Genomic DNA, 16,886 nt, shown 5'->3' on the forward strand with positions numbered 1-16,886 from the left:
TTTCTTTTATTTCATTCGCATGTTTACGACTCGATTTCATTGTAAATGAGATATTCGAAGATAACAAAAAGTCAGATGACAAATGTTACGTGAAAAATAAATGACAAACATCGACTATGAAATAATAAACAATATATTTTTTTTGTTTAATATAGAAAGAAGTTTGTCGAGATAAAACGTGTAAAAAATTATACGATCTTTATTTACCTAACTATTCATATTCAATTTACAACTGTTCGTTTCTTCTTAATATTATAAACTATTTATTTTTTGTTTGAATTAACGGTATTATAACTATGGAATTTTTTGCTTCTGATATCCGCCACCATCTTCCAAGTCTGTGTTCTTGACCAATTCCAGCAATAAGTTGAGTCCCATCCGAAGTGAAACATAGCGCATTGACGAACCCTGTTAGTTGTATCTCAAATAGCGGATTCAATGATCTAAAGGAATCGCCGCATTGCCATAATCTGATAACACCATTTCGCGATCCTATATTCCATAATTACGATAAACGATTAACATTCTTTCATAGAGACAAACCAATCACATATTTAAAAAAGAAAACAGTATTTAATACCTGATGCAACTAGATCTGTATTGAGTAAAGTAGCTATACTCGAAATCCACATTGGTTGATCATTGCTTTCATCTCTTCCGTGTGCGTCTAGCACCGAACACAAAGGTTTTTTCTTTAAACAACCCCAAACGCATAATTGTCCGTCGTCTCCACAACTAAAAAAGTGTTCTTCGTTTATAAGCTTTACGGTATCTATGCTACCACCATGTCCATTGAATATAAGTTGCGATTCTTCTACGATTTTCCAAATTCGTATCGTCCCATCGAAACCACCGCTACTTATAGCTCGTTCACGCGCAAGCGCGTCGATCGATGTAACGCCATTTTGATGTCCAAATCTAAGAAAGTAATAAAATGCGACTATAATAGAGTAAGCTACGTTAAAATGATGACAACGATAATGATATACTCACAAAGATTCAACGTATGCCATATCACCTAAATTCCATACTTTTACGCTTCTATCGTTAGAACCGGAATACAACGTGTGCGTATCTCTACGGAAGACTAAGCTGGTAACGCTATCCCTATGACCTTGCAAGTTTTTTATGTGATTTAAGGTATCTCCACAAAATACTAGAATATGTTTACAACCGCTATCTCCTGCTACCTTTCATCGTAAGAAATAGATATTTATATATACTTGTGAATGCAGATATATTATAAATGAAAGTTTATATAATCTTACCAAAAATTTACCATCGGTACTAATTGCCAAACATTGTACACATTTCATTCCAGCCTCTGATTTCCTTTTTCCTTTAACGGCTTTCAATTTTGCTCCTTCTTTTAAGCACCCTATTATGTAATATTCGCTTAAGTAAAATTGTTCTCGTAATTCAATGGTTGTTTTATCAAAAGTAACATACATTTAACTAAACTACCATCCTTTGAACCAGAATATAAAAATTTTCCATTGCTAGAGAGACACAAACAGGTAATTGAACTTTTATGTTCTTTACATTTTAGAACAATTGGTTCTCCATGATTGATATAATTTGAAGCTACAGTCTTCCGTAATCTTCCCTTTTCTTCTAAATATTCCTCTTGTAATCTTCTTGCTACTGCTCCTTCTTCAAATTCTGCTCTATCTCTTTCTATATTTATTTACAAAACTGGCGTTAAAAAGTGAACACACAGAAGAACCATTTCATATAATAATTTACCTTCTTCTTCGATATGCTGAAGGTATTTCTTTGCGAGTCTTACGCGCTTCTCCTGAGCAGTTTCTTCTTCTTCCTCGCTTTCGTATTCTTCGTTTCTTCTATACAAAATAATAATTAATAACAGTTAAAAATAAAATCATTAAATCTAAATTTGGAAATATATAAACACCTCTGATTTTCTTCTGCAAGTTCTTCGTCTGTACTGGCAATACTTTCGTTATCATCAGGTACAGGCTTATTTATCTTCTTTGTCTTCCCCTTTGTTTTAGTATAACCATTAAACTAGAATATGATAAATTTGTAATCCTTTGTAGTACATTACAAATAAATTCAATTGCATCTTGCGACACAGAATAATTTTTATATATCAAAAATCAAATATTTCTAAGTATATACACATTTTTTTATACCTTTCTTTTAATTCCTCCGCTACCTTGTTTATTTCGAATGAAGAATGACATATTTACAAAATGCTTTTTCAAACGAATTTTAACCTATTTCATTCCTACCACATGGCTTATTTTTCTTAAACAAGCACTGCCAGCAACCGTAATCAAGAAAGCCCGATATTAATCTATGTAACAAACCGCTACATGGAAAGTCACCGGTAGGATATGGCGATGGCGCACTCTATATTCAATGAACATAGTACACTTTTCGAATAATGCGTAATTGGCAAACCTGACCGGAAAATAATACATTTTTCTATGGCTATTATTTATAGTTTTATTATTCATAGATAATGTAATTATTTGAAAAAAATTAACCCCTTGCCTTGCGATTTAGGTTCCAATAAACAATAAGCAAGATCGGTCACACGTCGAGCGTTCAAAGTTGTGCAGATCGCACATGTCTTCTGATATTTAAGTGCATGTGTAACGTACAACTAATTTTATTTTGCAAGATGTTTGATAAATTTCATTACCAATTGATCATTGAACACGGAAAATTTATTATCTTGGAGTAAATAATAAATCAATAACAACGACGTACTACGTCTTTCACACGATACTGTAAGCTACAGGGTTAAGAACCGCTGTAAATTCTTATTGATCCCTTATAATTTAATATTTATGTAAAAAAAAAAAAAAAAAAAAAAAGTATGGTTCAAAAGAAAAGGGTACTTATGGTTTGTTTAGGTATGTTTTAAAATATTTGAGTGTATAATAAATTTAAAAAATCGTATACCATAACAGTAAAAAACATTATTTTTATTTTACAGGGAATATTTGTCGTTCACCAATAGCAGAAGCAGTTTTCAGCAACGAAATAAATGCATTAGGCTTGAACGAATCGTGGGAAGTAGAAAGTGCGGCAATCATAGGATATCATATAGGTAAATGTCCAGATCCAAGAGCCATGGCTACGCTAAGAGAAAAGGGTATCACTAACTATTCTCATAGAGCACGAACAGTGAGTAAATTTATTGTTATATAAAAAATGTCTAATGTTAGTATTAATTTATTTTGTCGTTGTAGGTCAAGATGGATGATTTTACCACATTTAATTGGATATTTGGAATGGATAATAGTAATATTGAAGAATTAAATTATATGAAACCTGCGAATTGTACTGCTAAGATTGAACTTCTTGGAAAGTATGATCCAAAGGGAGAAATCATAATCAAAGATCCTTACTATGTACATAATTATTTTAATAAGAAATGTTAATTTAAAATTTTCTATTATAAAACAAGAGCTAAATTAAAACAGATTTATTTACAGATGAACAACAATAATGGATTTTATAAGGCATATGAGCAGAGTACACGGTGTATAAAAGCTTTCTTGCAACAACATAAAGGTATTATCAAAAGATGTATTGCACTTGTGATAATTTATAAATTAAATTTAAAGAAATATAATTATAGCAAGCTTCTTATTTCCAGATGAAACTTTAAAACCAGAATAAAACTTAAAAGCTATTAATATGTATAATTAAAATTATTAAAATATTATATGTGTATAAATTCTTAGAGACAATAAAAATTCATTACAGAATTAAAGTATTGATTCGTTACTACTTATCATTTACAAGTATTCTTTAAAAGAAATTCTCAATCGTCTTTCATATATAAAATAACTCTCTAGTTTCATATCATACTAATGCATGTAACTTATACCGATTCTGATTTCTATTAACTTAATACTCGTGTAACTACATATTTACTTGTACAAGCAACGGTTATTTAAGATAAAAACATATATATGTATTTACCTCGTTTTACAAGGTTTCTTACATAACCTTAAGGACACTATTGTATGAATACCTTTTTTAAAGGTGAAAATTAATTTAAAATCAGTAAACATGTCACCAAAAAAAAAAGTGTTAATGGTGTGTTTAGGTATATTAAGAATGTTAATTGTCTGTGCAGAGTAATATTGTAAGCGTATCATCTTTCGTTATACCAGTATTAAAAATTCTTAGGAAACAGCTGTCGTTCTCCAATAGCAGAAGCAGTATTTTACGATGAAATAAAAAAGTTAAATCTTTCTGACGTTTGGGAAGTAAATAGCGTTGCACTTTTACAGTATCACGTAGGTAACGGTCCAGAGCCTAGAACTATGTCTACGCTCAAAAAAAGAGGCATTACAGATTATACTCACATAGCGAGACAGGTATATATAACAAATTGTTTTATTTAAAATGCAAGATAAAACGTGTCCTTCTGTTTTCAGATAACAAAGGAAGATTTCTACAAATTCGATTGGATATTTGGAATGGATAGTGGAATAGTATTTGACCTCTGTCAAATGCAACCGGAAGATAGTCAAGCAAAAATTGAACTTCTTGGAAAATATGATCCGAATGGAGAATTAAATATAAGAGACCCGTTATTTGTAAGAATTGTTAACGTATTATCGTTAAATTATTTTTGTTGTTATTAAATATTTAAGTATTTTTCGATTAAAATAATAGGACAGTGACAGCGCTGGATTTGAAAAGGCATTTGAGCAAGCTGCAAGAAGCATAAAAGTATTTCTGGAACGACATAAAGGTAGCTTTATATACCATGATATTTCATTTATTAAGTCATTCGAATAATTTATTTTTATATTATCTTATCAAGAAATAATTTCCTTTACAGATATAGTAAATACATAATTACACTGATTATAATTGCATTGTCATATATACCTTATATATAAACTATTGTACATTGGAATAAACATGAAATATGTAAGTATTACGAATATGAATTATTCTTATTTAACTTTACAACCACTTATATACACTTCAATAATATTACGATCATCTCCGGAATAAATGAATTTTTGAAATCGTTCTTCCAAGGTACTACTTTGCAAATTATTCAAAAGTCCATCACTTACATCTGTATCCACAATAAGGGCATCGAATTCTTTACCGACTTCGAAATTCCCTACTTGGTTATCCATCGCGAGGGCTAAAGGAATATTGTATTAGAGATTCGGTAACTTGATGCAGTGAATAATTTTGATTTAATTCTAAGAACAGTACTACCTGCTGCACCACCTAATGTAGCCATATGAAATACATCTTTATAATTAACTGCTTTATAATTATCCTTCATTAAGGACAAATGGATCGATACTTGTAAAGCTGATCTCATTGCATCTAAAATACTACAACTTTGTCCGCCTGATACATCTAAAAATAAAAACTGATTTATTGAAGTAAACTGTATAATTATCATATAACTATAAAGTTATTAAATAAAAATAATAAATTTATACCAGTGCCAAGACCAATCTTAATCTGTTTGCTTTTCAGTCTTTGAATATCACAAAGACCACTTTTTAAACATGTATTTGATGAAGGACAGTGTATAATTGCCGTATCACGCTCATTTAATAATACAAGTTCATTATCTGTAAGATATATCCCATGAGCTAACACTGTCTGAAAATAAGCAGTTTATAGTTTCTTATATTTTGTATATATGTAATTATTTATTTTGTATACCTTATTCGTAAGAAGTCCAGCTGCATCATATACAGCTGCATAAGAAGGATATTCAGGAAAGTTATTCTTCACAGCTTTTACTTCATCTTGATTTTCTGATACATGAGTCTGAAATATTTTACATGTATGTTAAAACAATTCATACACATAGAATATTTTGTACATAAAAAATATCTCATATATAGTACCTGTATATGAAGATTTTTTTCTTTTGCTAGTTTTCCTAATTTTTTCATTAGTGTCATATCACAGCTTAAGGCAAATCTTGGTGTTATAATTGGCTTTATTAGAGGACTCTATAATAATTATCATATAAATAACAATTTGATCTTTATAAAGAAGAAGTAAAATATAAATTTAAATGATATTCACAACCTTACATTTAATTTAGCCAAATCTTCTATAAATTTGTTTATATTTTCTATAGATTGTTCAGTAGTTTCATAATAATTATCACTACGTTTTACATTCATACTTATTTTTCCAATGAATGCCCGTTGACCCTTATTAGCTGCTACTTGTCCAAGAATTATAGATGCTTTTGGATAGAGAGATGCAAAATAACATGCTGTTGTTGTGCCACTCTTTATAGTCTGTTGCTATAATTTCAGAAATAATACGATCATCATTTATATAAAATATAATCTAAAAAATATTTTGATATTACGTTACATTGAACTCACCACAACTGTATTAAATACTTGTTCAGCAAATTTTTCATCTGTATATTTCTTTTCTAAAGGAAAAGTATAAGTCTCCAACCATTCTAAAAGTTGTTTATCATATCCAACTCCTAAATTAGGAAGTTGAACAGCATGAATGTGACAATCAATAAATCCTGGTACTAAAAATTGACTATTGCTGAGAACACTAACATTTTCGTTTTTTAGATCATCCAAGTTCGGATTTATTACTATATTAGAGATCTAAGCATAAAAAAGTATATTACATAATTTAACAAATATAAGGTTTACATTAGGCGTAATATTTAATTTATTATGATAAATAATGATATTGCAAATTAAAAATAAATAAAAATAGACCGATACATACTTTGCCGTTTTTAACATGTATCATACCACGGTCGACGACAATCAGTTCTCCCTGTTCGTTAGAGTGAATAAATGGACCAACAAATATTTTTTCTCCGGCAGACTGAGACATTGTGTTAATCTTTTTTAATATTCCAAATTTACTGTAACGCGCACCATAAATGTTTAAGAATAAGATAAATGTAATATAAAATAGTTACAACAATTTTTTATCTTTCTTAATATTTATCATTAATAAATATTGTATATTTTTTTTACTTTTCACCTATTTATTAATATCCTATCAATATTCTTTGAATAGTACGTCTTGTATTGTCTTATAGTATAGTAACGGAAAACATATCGATGTAACAAACAATAAGAAGATAAAACTAATATCGTGCCGAAGCTGTACAAATATTTATATTTGTTTTTATATACTTATCTTCGTATATTATACAGAACAAAAAAAAAAAAAAAAAAAAAGATGATCGTAAAGAAAGAACGAAAATCTGAAATCTTAAAAAAATCGGATAAGACGATGGATACTCATCGAGAATTTTTGGATATGGATACCGATGAAGAAGATTTTGGTCACCAAGGTACGATAATTAAATACATACATCTTAAAATTTCGACTAAATCATAAAAGATCAGCGATCAGTTAAGATTTAGTTATATTGAATCGAATTACTAAATTTGAATATATTTTGAGGAAATGTGCAAAACAATTTTAAATATATGCATGATAATTCTAATTTCTGTTACGATATCTAAATCTCTGTTCTCTGTAATTGAGAAAATAATTTAAGATATTTAATTGTATTGTAGAATCACCTGATGCAGGCGAAGAATTTGTCGTTCCCTCAGAACCGGAAAAGCCTATTTTCTCCGAGAAAGATTTAATTGCTTTAGTAAGAACACCAACGTAAACCAACGCAATTTGAAATTTTAAAACTTGCTTGTTGCCCAAATCGGGTCATCAGAGTCCATAACAAGATAATTTATTGCAAAATATATTTTTTTTTAATATCTACTTAATATATATGTACAGATAAAAACATTGTGGACTTACGATTATTTATTATCGTTTGATTCGTTCTATCTAAGAAGTAATACTAAATTAATTATGCATCAAATTTTATATAGTATTACAAAATTGTAATAAATCAGTCTAATGAAACATTACTGCAGAACTGATTTATAGTTTGAATGAAAAAGAATTAGACTAGAAGTCACACTTTAGTATTATGAAAAATTCCTATCAGTCTAATGATAGGAATTTACTGTAATGCCATCTACGGCGCGACTTTTAAGATCCTGTTACAGAAGTGGAAATACTTTTGTAGGTTTCATTGAAACGATTAAATGTTTTTGTTTGAATATGCTTTTAGGTGAAATATGTGAAAGATTTAACGATATATTCTTGCAATGGCGTAAGTTGGAACGAGCATTCCGATGAAACAATTCAAGAATATTTTAAAAATCCGTCATATACAGTGCTAACTACATTTTACGATAAAGATGAATTAAATGCTATGTTGGATATCCCGATACATGCATCTAAGGGATTTACATATTTCTTAAGATCATCATGGCAAATTTATACCCCAGAAAATTTTTTAAAGACCGTTTCATTTGGCAGTATTAACAATAATATTAAGAGTAATGTCCTAAAATTTGTGGAAAATATGTATGCACCGATTGTGCTGCACAGCGAAGATTACGCTTCATGTATCCAAATAAAATATTATAATTTTATTATTTTAATTTTGTTCGTGTAGAATAGTATACGTGGTATAATAATTACAAAGTTTCAAAAGTTTATTTCTATTTGTTATCATTACCTCATTATCTCGAACAAAAATAACCCATATTAGAGCTACAATTTCCCATAACGAACAGTTTTAAGAAACGACGTATTTTTAAATTTACACGAGTTTATCGTACATCTAATGGAGGAAGTTTATAAACCAATGGATAGAACTATCTTATACGTACCAAAAGAACGTCTTCTTCAGACATTTTTAAAATCGGATACAGGCAATTATTTTTTGTTGGGTACAAATAAAACAACGGCCGTTTCCGAAGAAGATGAAAGAAAACGAAAGTTAGTCGACAGGCTAGAGAAAGTAGTTTGCTTTTGGATCAGACAGATACGTAGAGCAACGATGACGTCGATGAGAAGACAAATTAATAATATACAAGATGAAGTGGACTATTGGAATGCAAAGCGTCAGTTTCTCATTAGTTAAATTAACTTTTCTATCTTCAGCTACACTACATCTTTTCTTAATAAAAAGTATCTGTTTCGAATTCCTTGTAGATTCAAATTTGAATCATTTGTGTACTCAACTTCTTAATACGGAAGTTCGATTAATCATCGACATTTTGAAAAATTTGCATTCTCCAAGCGCGAGTGAATTAGAGAAATTAACTATCCACATTGATGCAAGATTAGAGGAAGCGTCGTCGAATTTAATGTACTTAAATATTCTACTTCGTTTCTGTAAAAATTTAAACATTCCAGAAGATGTCGAAAATTCTGTGACAGAAGCATTACTTCTTATATTATTCATTTGGACGGAATCGTCATTCTATTCTACGAAGTAAGAACAATGACTTATGTTGAAAAATAATATTTCCGTACGTGATATTTCTATATAGTAATATTTCTAGGCGTAATATAAAAATATTATGTCGAGCATTAAGCTCACAAATAATGGAGCAATGTAAAAGATATATCAAACTGGACGTTGCTCTTGGGAGTAATCCCGAAATGGGAATACAGATGCTAGAGAAATGTATATTTTGTTGTAATGTTTATAAAACAATATATGATAACGTATGCTTTCTATAAAATATACTTTCTTGTATTAACAGCTGATTGGTAGATTATTAACACTTATTGCAGGTCATGATAAATGTTACATGTCGTATCAATCTTAACAGAAAATGGGACATAAACCAGCAAGAAGTTTTTAGCAAAATTAATATTTTTAAACAAAGATGCTACGATGTCATTGAAATTTGTGAAGCTTTAATAGTATTTGGAAGGTATTTGAAAGAAGAAGAAGAAGAAGAAAAAAGAAAAAGTAAGATAGAAATTAATAATCATTTTTATGTGATTTAATAGAGACGTTAAAATAGGATTAATCGGAGGCCCAAACGGAACCGAGTATGAAGCATATTTACGGGAAATTGAATCTTTATTTTACGAAAACTTAAATGAAATTATAATGGCACGTGACATCGTGTTCGATGTTACAGGATCCATTTGGTTTATAAAGATCAAACAATTTAGGTATATGGATTTGCAATTAGAAAATATGGTAGTAAATTTAATTAATGATATATTTAAAAATGTAAAGAATATAGAAGAAGGTATCGAGGCTATTTACGTTTTACAAAAATTTAAAAAAAGAGAGAATTTACGAGAATTATTGCAGAAAAAATGGATACAGGTATATATCGATGCTGTGTGTATTAATTGATCGCTAGTAAACGTTATTTACAATAGTAGTTATTAATAATAATAAACAAATTCTTAGATATGGAAAATATTTAATAACGAAATCGAATACTGTTACATCAGTGCGATTAATCGATCCAGGGAAGAGACTGATGTTGGTGTAACTTTGTTATGCATTTTACAATACTTAAGAAATCAGCATTCTATAATGACAAATGCATTAGATTGGATAGGGGATTGCGACTTTGGAAAGTGAGTAAAGCAATCTAGATTATTCAAACAGATTTATTGAAATGATAGATTTCCTTCTTTAAATATCTTATTCCTTTCTGCTAAACATCTTTTTTATAACATGATTTCTCTACATTCGTATCTCTGAACAGGACGTATTATGCATGATTTCAGCTGTGTTTTGCAACGATATGAACATGTAGTAGATGTAATTGACAAGAGAAGAAAGATGTTTAACATTTACAATACAAATGGAACGCAATATATATAATGCGAAATTTTATGTTATTAAAACTGTGGTAGAAGGTAAAAATAATTTCATTTTAAGAGAAAAGATAATAAAAGATTGATTCAAAAAGTTTCGTATAACGAGAACCTCTTCTGTCACTTCATTATCAAAATAATGATATTGCTACAATTTCGGACGGGGTACTGTACTCGTAATTTTTCAAAATATATGTCGTTTTATTTTCGACTTAAAAGAAATGATAGGAAATCAAATTAAAAAATTAAGTATCTATCTGACATAATACGGAATATATACCTTCTTATATTTTATTCGATACGAAATATTATATTATTTATGTTCACTCTGAATTTGTGACAGACTTATAACACAATTCACATTGTTGATACTTTTCAGGATAAAAGTTCATTCTACGTGTTTTATTTGTTTAAAATCTTGAGTAATATAGAGTACATAGATCTTTCAAAGATTTGCATTATATGAATTCCTTCTTATCAATCACCCTGCCTTTTTGTAATAGTGTAAAAATAAAATTTGTAATATAATTGGCATAGGATGAAAGAGAAATCTCAGATGGCACTTTACACATTGTGAGGTATTTGAACAGTAAACTAAAGTAAATATTATGCTTTAGTAATTTACCATATCAAATTGAATTCATACAGGTTGTAGTCATAATTGAAAATGATAATAAATTATATTCTATTAAGTCATTATTATAAAAATCTTTTGAATAACATATTGCAATTAATATCACATAAAATGAATGAATATCACAAAAAAAGAATGAAATTACAATATTGAAATATATATATATATAAAAACTTTTAATTTACTTATAGACAGCATGAGTGTATCTTCTGTATTAAAACTAATTAACTTTGGGAATTTTTAATATTATATGACGTTCATGTAATGCCTAAAACAATTCCCAATTTCTTACTTACTATATTCTACCTTTCCATTTGAAAATTTCTAAAAAAATGTTTATTTAGAACATAAATCAAATTGAATACTGTTACAGTTTTTACACATAAATTTTAATATCAAAAGCGATAAAACTCTTGTAATTACTCAATTATTTAATTTTTGAAATTTGAATACTATTCCCGAATAATTTACCCGTATTTAGGCACAACATTCATACTTTCATTTCCTAATATGCTATTAGTACCTTTTATCATATTCTGTGGTCCCTTACACAAGTGTAAACACTAAATGTGAAAAATAGATGTAACAATATTGGACACATAACATGTTCTTCTACGTTCTTAAGATACATATGTACTGCATTACATTTTCATGTTTCCCAAAGTTATAGTAGTTACACAGAATATGCACGCGATATATATTATATTTTTTTATACATAACAAAACATATTTAAACGATAAGAAATAAAATATAATGAGTATTTTTGGATGTAATTTGCCAGTGACAATATGTATAGGGTAATCTATGCAGTTAATATTTTTCTGTACTATTAGGCACATAAAATACATAAATTACATACATATAAGAATGCTTCTGAGAGAAATAAATTATTTTACAAAACAAAATAGCAAACAAAATAGCATATTAAGTACTATCAACAAATATAAGAATACATGTATAATCGTGTATTTATGTATATAATAAATTTTATAACAAGTTTCCTCTAAAAATCATACCTATGGCTATAGAGAAGATCATGAAGAAATATAATTATTACTGGTGTAATAAACTCAATAAATCGTCATCAATATTTTACTGGTACATATTATTAGATTTACGTAACTTCCTAGAAAAAATAGATGTTAACTTTTCTTTGTGACTTCTTTAACACGATACGATACAACTTCCAACAATAAAAATATTAAAGATATTTCGTTAAATATTAGTGTTGTTGGTTATATTCTAAAAATAACATAGCGTAATAATAGAATAGCACCATTTATAAGTTTGTTCAGCTTTTACGGCTGAAACTAGTTGTATATTACATTGAGCTGTGTTAAATTGGAAACTTTGGCATAGATTACCCTATGATCAATTATGCATCTTTACTTAGGAACTATTATAAAATACATAAATATTTTATGTACATATACACGATACTAGTACATGTGCATTCATTTTTTAAGTTTTGATTATCATAATGCTATAATCTACTTTTTGCTTAGAGAATTAGAACACTCTTTTGGCACAGATAACTTAAATAATAGTACGTATTTGGTTTGTTTTTACCCTACCTATTTTTACTGCAGTTTCAATTTGATGCAATTACCAGATTTTCCTCACCACTCGTTACCGTAAAAATTGGACTACCCGGTGTGTCCTTATAATCAAGTAATTCACTATCGTCGCTAAACGAGCTGGTACCCGAAGAACCAACTTGTTCTAACCGCGATGGTGGTAAAAGAAATATCAATGAGATCGCTATTATCATATGCCATGCACTATGAACATACTACAAAGAAAATACAAATACTTTTTATAATAATAGAGACAATTTTTCACCTTTGTTAATATATATATTAATTTATAATGTACGTACCTGATAATTGGCTTCTGTCTCGACTAAAGAAAAGAGCAATAAACCTACAATAGCTAGTGTTAATCCTGCTAATAACTTTGAGATCCTCTCAGGCTTCTTCGGCCTTCTCAAGTGAAAACAACGATAAGCATATGTCCCCATCTGGAAATATATGAAAAACAAAAGAAATAACGCTGTTATAAATGTTTCTTCTAAATTACTTACTGGGATCATAATGCCTATTCCCAATGGTACTAATATATTAGTTAAACTTGTTTTATTGGATTCAACACCAAAAGCTATAATAAGAACTCCAAACATATGACATAATGATACAAAACGAGTCGGTATTTCAGCCATTGCAACAAGTGTTACCCAAAATGCTAATATACTTGAAAAAAAGTCACTGTATTGCAAAACCTGAAATAAATTTAATAAAACTATTTATAAAAGAAAAGATATGATACAATTGTTATGAAACAATTTACGTACTTCATATTTAGCAATACAATAAGTCGTAACATGTTGATCACAAGCATGGTACAGAGATGAAAAAAGCATAGTTGCCAAATAGACTAATCCCTCGGTATATAATCCGCGCTTAACAGCTAAATATATAGCAGGTATGAAGAAACCATTACTCAAAGTTAGTATCAATGTTGTTATAAGAAGAGAAGATTCTGGATTGGCGCTAGTAGCATCAGTGCAGCCCCATCCTTTGTATCCTGTGTAATAAAATATATATCGGTATAATAGAAAGAACTATATATGCATAAATTATAAATAGTAGTTATTCTAACTAGTAATCAAACCTTCAAAACATTTGCATGTTGTGTAATGAAGAATATCACGATGAACTTCTTCACAAATTCCGTGATGACCACATGGATAATTACCATCAAATACACATTGCCTAGTTCGTATATTCAATGATACTAACATTATTTCCATTTCACAATTTACAGGTTTTCTATTTAATGGATAATATCATTTTGTAATTGTAGTTTGATTTTAATTTTAATATTTTCTATTTATATTTCCAAAAATATGATCTTACCCATTAAAATAGCACGTTGCATCTAAACTAATATACCAAGTGTCTGGTTGTGGATATGGAATCAATAGTGTTCCATCGTGTCTATCAAATGAAGACAAGATTATTGACATTTCGGAATTTTCACATATAATATTATTGTTAATTCTATCTGGAATTCGCCCACGCTGAACGCAAAGTGTAACTGTAACTAATTGCCTTGTTGCTCTCTGAAAGATATATATAACAGATTGAATAGTTTATGAAATTATATACAAGAGTTTCAGTAATTATTGCTTACTTTATCCATTTCCAAATGAGCACTTATATCAAGCGTACCACCAATATCAATTAATGGCAAAATATCAAACTGCGTTATTACTGGATGCACATCAGACAAGATTATCCAAGAAGTTAACCATTCTTCGCTCTGAAGATCAGTTTTTTACACAAACACATTTAATAATTAATATATTTCATATTTATTTGTTATATTTATATTCATGAAATGCTTGATACCTTTAGTAAATAGATCCCTGAAAATATTTGTGAGTGCCTGATTCTAGTAAACTGAAATCTTGGGAAACATGGACCTTCAAAATATTCATCCGGTATACGAAATATATTTTTCGTAACATTTCCATTAGAAAATGATTCATCATGTTTATCTTCATCATGTTCTGTTAAATCTTTCATGCTCAATTGAGCTAATGCATTAGACAATGAAGGTGCATCGAAATATTGTCTTATAAAAGATTTTTCTGTTATTTTAATCGGGCATTCTGAAAAGAATAAGATAGAGCAGAAATAATTTATAAGTTTAACATTAACTGTTAACTAAACAAAGTCACAAGTAATGTAAATTTACCTGAAGTGACTACCTTCACATTTACTTCAATAATACTGTCCGAAATAATCATTAAATAATAATAACTATCTTCATAAGGGGAAGATTCTGTAAAGGTATATGAACCCAGCATAGTTAAGTTTCCAGTTTCAAATGATTGAGAGTGATTGAAAACGGGCAAAGAACGGCCTTTTAGTGCCATATTTTTAATACAAAGTTCATGTACATTACGAGATTTATGCACAGTAAAATTGCAACCCCAAATATCTACACGAAAATTCCATGTTCCTGACGGGACATATATCCTAAATAAGAATACAATATATTAGTAATTCTCAATTTCTATAATGGTTTGGATATGATAGTTATACCCTTTACTTGTAGTAAGAAGTAGATTCTTTTGTTCTTAATGTTTGTTGGTAACCAATAGGAATATTTTCAATACTATTGGTTTGTGTCCATACAGCTATAGAACCTATACTATAGTGGCATTTATGGCCAAGTCCCTAAAGTATATAAAACTTTAGAATTAATATAAAACAATACAACATTGGAAGATAGATAAAATCAAGATATACCTGCTGTTGAACCTTTTCATCCCAGTGAGACAAATATGCTCCAACAAACCAATCTCCAGCTTCTGGTCCATAAACTGGTACAATCGCAGCGATTTTTAGCTCAAATGTTGTAATTGCAGAAACTCTAATGGTATGATTACGCTTATGATACATATCATTAGGAAATGTATCATTATTTATAGATATCACAGGGTAACTGCCCCATTGCAGGTATCTGAAAATCATAATAGTAAAAGTAAATATCATATTACGAATACCTATACGTTCACGATAGCAAAAACAAATATTTACATATGTACTTTTCTCTCTGGGCAATCTTGCCTATCCATAAATACCGCAAACTGCCAAGTAGCTCTAAGCACCTCTTTTGGAACTGTATAATGAAACATGGCTATATCTGAATAACTTTTGAACGAATGTAGTGATCCTTCCTGACTTGCTTCCGGCATAGTACATTCTTCAGCTGTCAATATAAATTATTTGCACGTTCTAAGTTAAATATAAATTTATTTACATAAAATACATTTCATAAAGATGAAAATTATAACATTCTCCATGCTTAAGTAAACGTTATTTAAAAGAAAAAAGTGTAGTATCATCTTGGAATATAAACTGTTAAAAGATATAAGTCGTTAAAACATAAAAGATAGGAACGAAATTATCAATTTTGTAAACGAAAAGATCTGTTTTCAAATTTACCTGGAAAAAGTAATAAGATTAAAAAGACGTGAAATTGAAGAATCATGAGATATCGCCTTGGAATATAACATATCGGAAGCATGATAATATTTTTTGACATCATAGAAAGATGAAAATTTTTTTGTCGATCGAATGTTTCCATCCACTTCTTATTAATTATCGATCATTTTCCCATTCCTGTGTTGACCGTACATTTTGCACAGACGATAAATCACCGCGACTAGCTAGCCCGCAATGTTTGCGTGTTTAGTCTATATGGGTTTCCTTCGATCAGCTGTAGTGGACGACATATAAATAGCAAAGGGTGGAATGAATACAAGCTGTAAACTCATAAACGAATGCTAACTTGGTTTTATTGAAAACCTTTATTCACAACAATTTGTGATACTACCACAATGCTTAAGAGTGCATGAATACTTCAGTTTCGTTGGTGTTAAAAACTTCCGTGAAGCGCGCACATGGGACAACCGTACTCGAGATGAGCACCATAGTAACTGCCTAGCGCAGTCGCCCGGAGATAACGTTTACTCCTTGTCCTCGTCTGACA

General features: G+C 29.3%; 6 protein-coding genes across 9 annotated transcripts; 3 read left to right on the forward strand and 3 right to left on the reverse strand.

The window, feature by feature from the left end:
• Positions 1–181: 181 nt before the first annotated feature.
• Positions 182–2,359, reverse strand: U3-55K (U3 small nuclear riboprotein factor 55K). 2 transcript variants are annotated; one of them, XM_033339981.2, is made up of 8 exons: positions 2,157–2,359; positions 1,916–2,028; positions 1,747–1,841; positions 1,450–1,677; positions 1,269–1,378; positions 994–1,190; positions 581–918; positions 182–492 (listed from the first exon to the last, which is right to left on the reverse strand). In XM_033339981.2, the coding sequence occupies exons 1-8, from the start codon at positions 2,205–2,207 to the stop codon at positions 260–262; spliced, it is 1,365 nt and encodes a 454-aa protein (XP_033195872.1). In that variant the 5' UTR covers positions 2,208–2,359; the 3' UTR covers positions 182–259. The 2 variants fall into 2 exon arrangements, with proteins under 2 accessions (XP_033195872.1, XP_033195871.1); XM_033339980.2 differs by having other exon boundaries at positions 1,747–1,844.
• An 89-nt stretch (positions 2,360–2,448) lies between these two features.
• On the forward strand, positions 2,449–3,751 carry LOC117159828 (low molecular weight phosphotyrosine protein phosphatase). The gene is made up of 5 exons (XM_033339988.2): positions 2,449–2,885; positions 2,969–3,159; positions 3,225–3,386; positions 3,471–3,549; positions 3,635–3,751. The coding sequence occupies exons 1-5, from the start codon at positions 2,849–2,851 to the stop codon at positions 3,655–3,657; spliced, it is 492 nt and encodes a 163-aa protein (XP_033195879.1). The 5' UTR covers positions 2,449–2,848; the 3' UTR covers positions 3,658–3,751.
• A 144-nt stretch (positions 3,752–3,895) lies between these two features.
• LOC117159829 (low molecular weight phosphotyrosine protein phosphatase) lies at positions 3,896–5,466 on the forward strand. Its single transcript, XM_033339989.2, has 6 exons — positions 3,896–4,090; positions 4,174–4,364; positions 4,425–4,586; positions 4,666–4,744; positions 4,835–4,926; positions 5,041–5,466. Exons 1-5 carry the CDS (start codon positions 4,054–4,056, stop codon positions 4,849–4,851), a joined length of 486 nt encoding a protein of 161 aa, XP_033195880.1. The 5' UTR covers positions 3,896–4,053; the 3' UTR covers positions 4,852–4,926; positions 5,041–5,466.
• Positions 4,666–6,875, reverse strand: DhpD (guanine deaminase). The gene is made up of 8 exons (XM_033339982.2): positions 6,745–6,875; positions 6,375–6,617; positions 6,072–6,290; positions 5,880–5,987; positions 5,692–5,799; positions 5,463–5,628; positions 5,230–5,376; positions 4,666–5,152 (listed from the first exon to the last, which is right to left on the reverse strand). The coding sequence occupies exons 1-8, from the start codon at positions 6,853–6,855 to the stop codon at positions 4,953–4,955; spliced, it is 1,302 nt and encodes a 433-aa protein (XP_033195873.1). The 5' UTR covers positions 6,856–6,875; the 3' UTR covers positions 4,666–4,952.
• A 7-nt stretch (positions 6,876–6,882) lies between these two features.
• On the forward strand, positions 6,883–10,725 carry LOC117159830 (uncharacterized). Its single transcript, XM_033339990.2, has 10 exons — positions 6,883–7,324; positions 7,554–7,636; positions 8,117–8,456; positions 8,628–8,957; positions 9,049–9,331; positions 9,402–9,567; positions 9,637–9,779; positions 9,859–10,186; positions 10,274–10,446; positions 10,600–10,725. The coding sequence occupies exons 1-10, from the start codon at positions 7,210–7,212 to the stop codon at positions 10,694–10,696; spliced, it is 2,058 nt and encodes a 685-aa protein (XP_033195881.2). The 5' UTR covers positions 6,883–7,209; the 3' UTR covers positions 10,697–10,725.
• Positions 10,462–16,882, reverse strand: LOC117159820 (transmembrane protein 8B). 3 transcript variants are annotated; one of them, XM_076619500.1, is made up of 14 exons: positions 16,731–16,882; positions 16,340–16,613; positions 15,932–16,103; positions 15,641–15,854; positions 15,441–15,568; positions 15,084–15,367; positions 14,735–14,997; positions 14,517–14,645; positions 14,240–14,445; positions 13,995–14,152; positions 13,675–13,907; positions 13,408–13,602; positions 13,204–13,344; positions 10,462–13,116 (listed from the first exon to the last, which is right to left on the reverse strand). In XM_076619500.1, exons 2-14 carry the CDS (start codon positions 16,479–16,481, stop codon positions 12,916–12,918), a joined length of 2,466 nt encoding a protein of 821 aa, XP_076475615.1. In that variant the 5' UTR covers positions 16,482–16,613; positions 16,731–16,882; the 3' UTR covers positions 10,462–12,915. The 3 variants fall into 3 exon arrangements, with proteins under 3 accessions (XP_076475615.1, XP_076475614.1, XP_033195869.1); XM_076619499.1 differs by having other exon boundaries at positions 16,686–16,881; XM_033339978.2 differs by having other exon boundaries at positions 15,940–16,103; positions 16,340–16,881.
• Between the last annotated feature and the right edge of the window lie 4 nt (positions 16,883–16,886).

This window comes from Bombus vancouverensis, chromosome 6 (genome assembly GCF_051014615.1).
Source record: "Bombus vancouverensis nearcticus chromosome 6, iyBomVanc1_principal, whole genome shotgun sequence".
NCBI classification, from domain to species: Eukaryota; Metazoa; Arthropoda; class Insecta; order Hymenoptera; family Apidae; genus Bombus; species Bombus vancouverensis.

What these genes read in the sequence shown, in the direction of transcription:
- LOC117159829 (XM_033339989.2), top strand. Translation starts at nt 4,054, where the DNA reads ATGTCACCAAAAAAAAAAGTGTTAATGGTGTGTTTAG. An exon ending in ATACTCACATAGCGAGACAG is followed by an intron (nt 4,365 to 4,424) that starts GTATATATAACA and finishes TTCTGTTTTCAG; the next exon opens with ATAACAAAGGAAGATTTCTA. An exon ending in ATATAAGAGACCCGTTATTT is followed by an intron (nt 4,587 to 4,665) that starts GTAAGAATTGTT and finishes TTAAAATAATAG; the next exon opens with GACAGTGACAGCGCTGGATT.
- LOC117159828 (XM_033339988.2), top strand. Translation starts at nt 2,849, where the DNA reads ATGGTTCAAAAGAAAAGGGTACTTATGGTTTGTTTAG. An exon ending in ATTCTCATAGAGCACGAACA is followed by an intron (nt 3,160 to 3,224) that starts GTGAGTAAATTT and finishes TTGTCGTTGTAG; the next exon opens with GTCAAGATGGATGATTTTAC. An exon ending in TAATCAAAGATCCTTACTAT is followed by an intron (nt 3,387 to 3,470) that starts GTACATAATTAT and finishes ATTTATTTACAG; the next exon opens with ATGAACAACAATAATGGATT.
- LOC117159820 (XM_076619500.1), bottom strand. Translation starts at nt 16,481, where the DNA reads ATGGAAACATTCGATCGACAAAAAAATTTTCATCTTTCTATGATGTCA. An exon ending in GAATCTACTTCTTACTACAA is followed by an intron (nt 15,368 to 15,440) that starts GTAAAGGGTATA and finishes ATTCTTATTTAG; the next exon opens with GATATATGTCCCGTCAGGAA. An exon ending in ATTGTATTGCTAAATATGAA is followed by an intron (nt 13,603 to 13,674) that starts GTACGTAAATTG and finishes AATTTATTTCAG; the next exon opens with GTTTTGCAATACAGTGACTT.
- LOC117159830 (XM_033339990.2), top strand. Translation starts at nt 7,210, where the DNA reads ATGATCGTAAAGAAAGAACGAAAATCTGAAATCTTAAAAAAATCGGAT. An exon ending in AGAAAGATTTAATTGCTTTA is followed by an intron (nt 7,637 to 8,116) that starts GTAAGAACACCA and finishes ATATGCTTTTAG; the next exon opens with GTGAAATATGTGAAAGATTT. An exon ending in GGGGATTGCGACTTTGGAAA is followed by an intron (nt 10,447 to 10,599) that starts GTGAGTAAAGCA and finishes GCATGATTTCAG; the next exon opens with CTGTGTTTTGCAACGATATG.
- DhpD (XM_033339982.2), bottom strand. Translation starts at nt 6,855, where the DNA reads ATGTCTCAGTCTGCCGGAGAAAAAATATTTGTTGGTCCATTTATTCAC. An exon ending in AAAAAAATCTTCATATACAG is followed by an intron (nt 5,800 to 5,879) that starts GTACTATATATG and finishes AAAATATTTCAG; the next exon opens with ACTCATGTATCAGAAAATCA. An exon ending in TAAGATTGGTCTTGGCACTG is followed by an intron (nt 5,377 to 5,462) that starts GTATAAATTTAT and finishes TTTTATTTTTAG; the next exon opens with ATGTATCAGGCGGACAAAGT.
- U3-55K (XM_033339980.2), bottom strand. Translation starts at nt 2,207, where the DNA reads ATGTCATTCTTCATTCGAAATAAACAAGGTAGCGGAGGAATTAAAAGA. An exon ending in GGATGGTAGTTTAGTTAAAT is followed by an intron (nt 1,379 to 1,449) that starts GTATGTTACTTT and finishes ATTACATAATAG; the next exon opens with GGTGCTTAAAAGAAGGAGCA. An exon ending in ATGGCATACGTTGAATCTTT is followed by an intron (nt 919 to 993) that starts GTGAGTATATCA and finishes TTACTTTCTTAG; the next exon opens with ATTTGGACATCAAAATGGCG.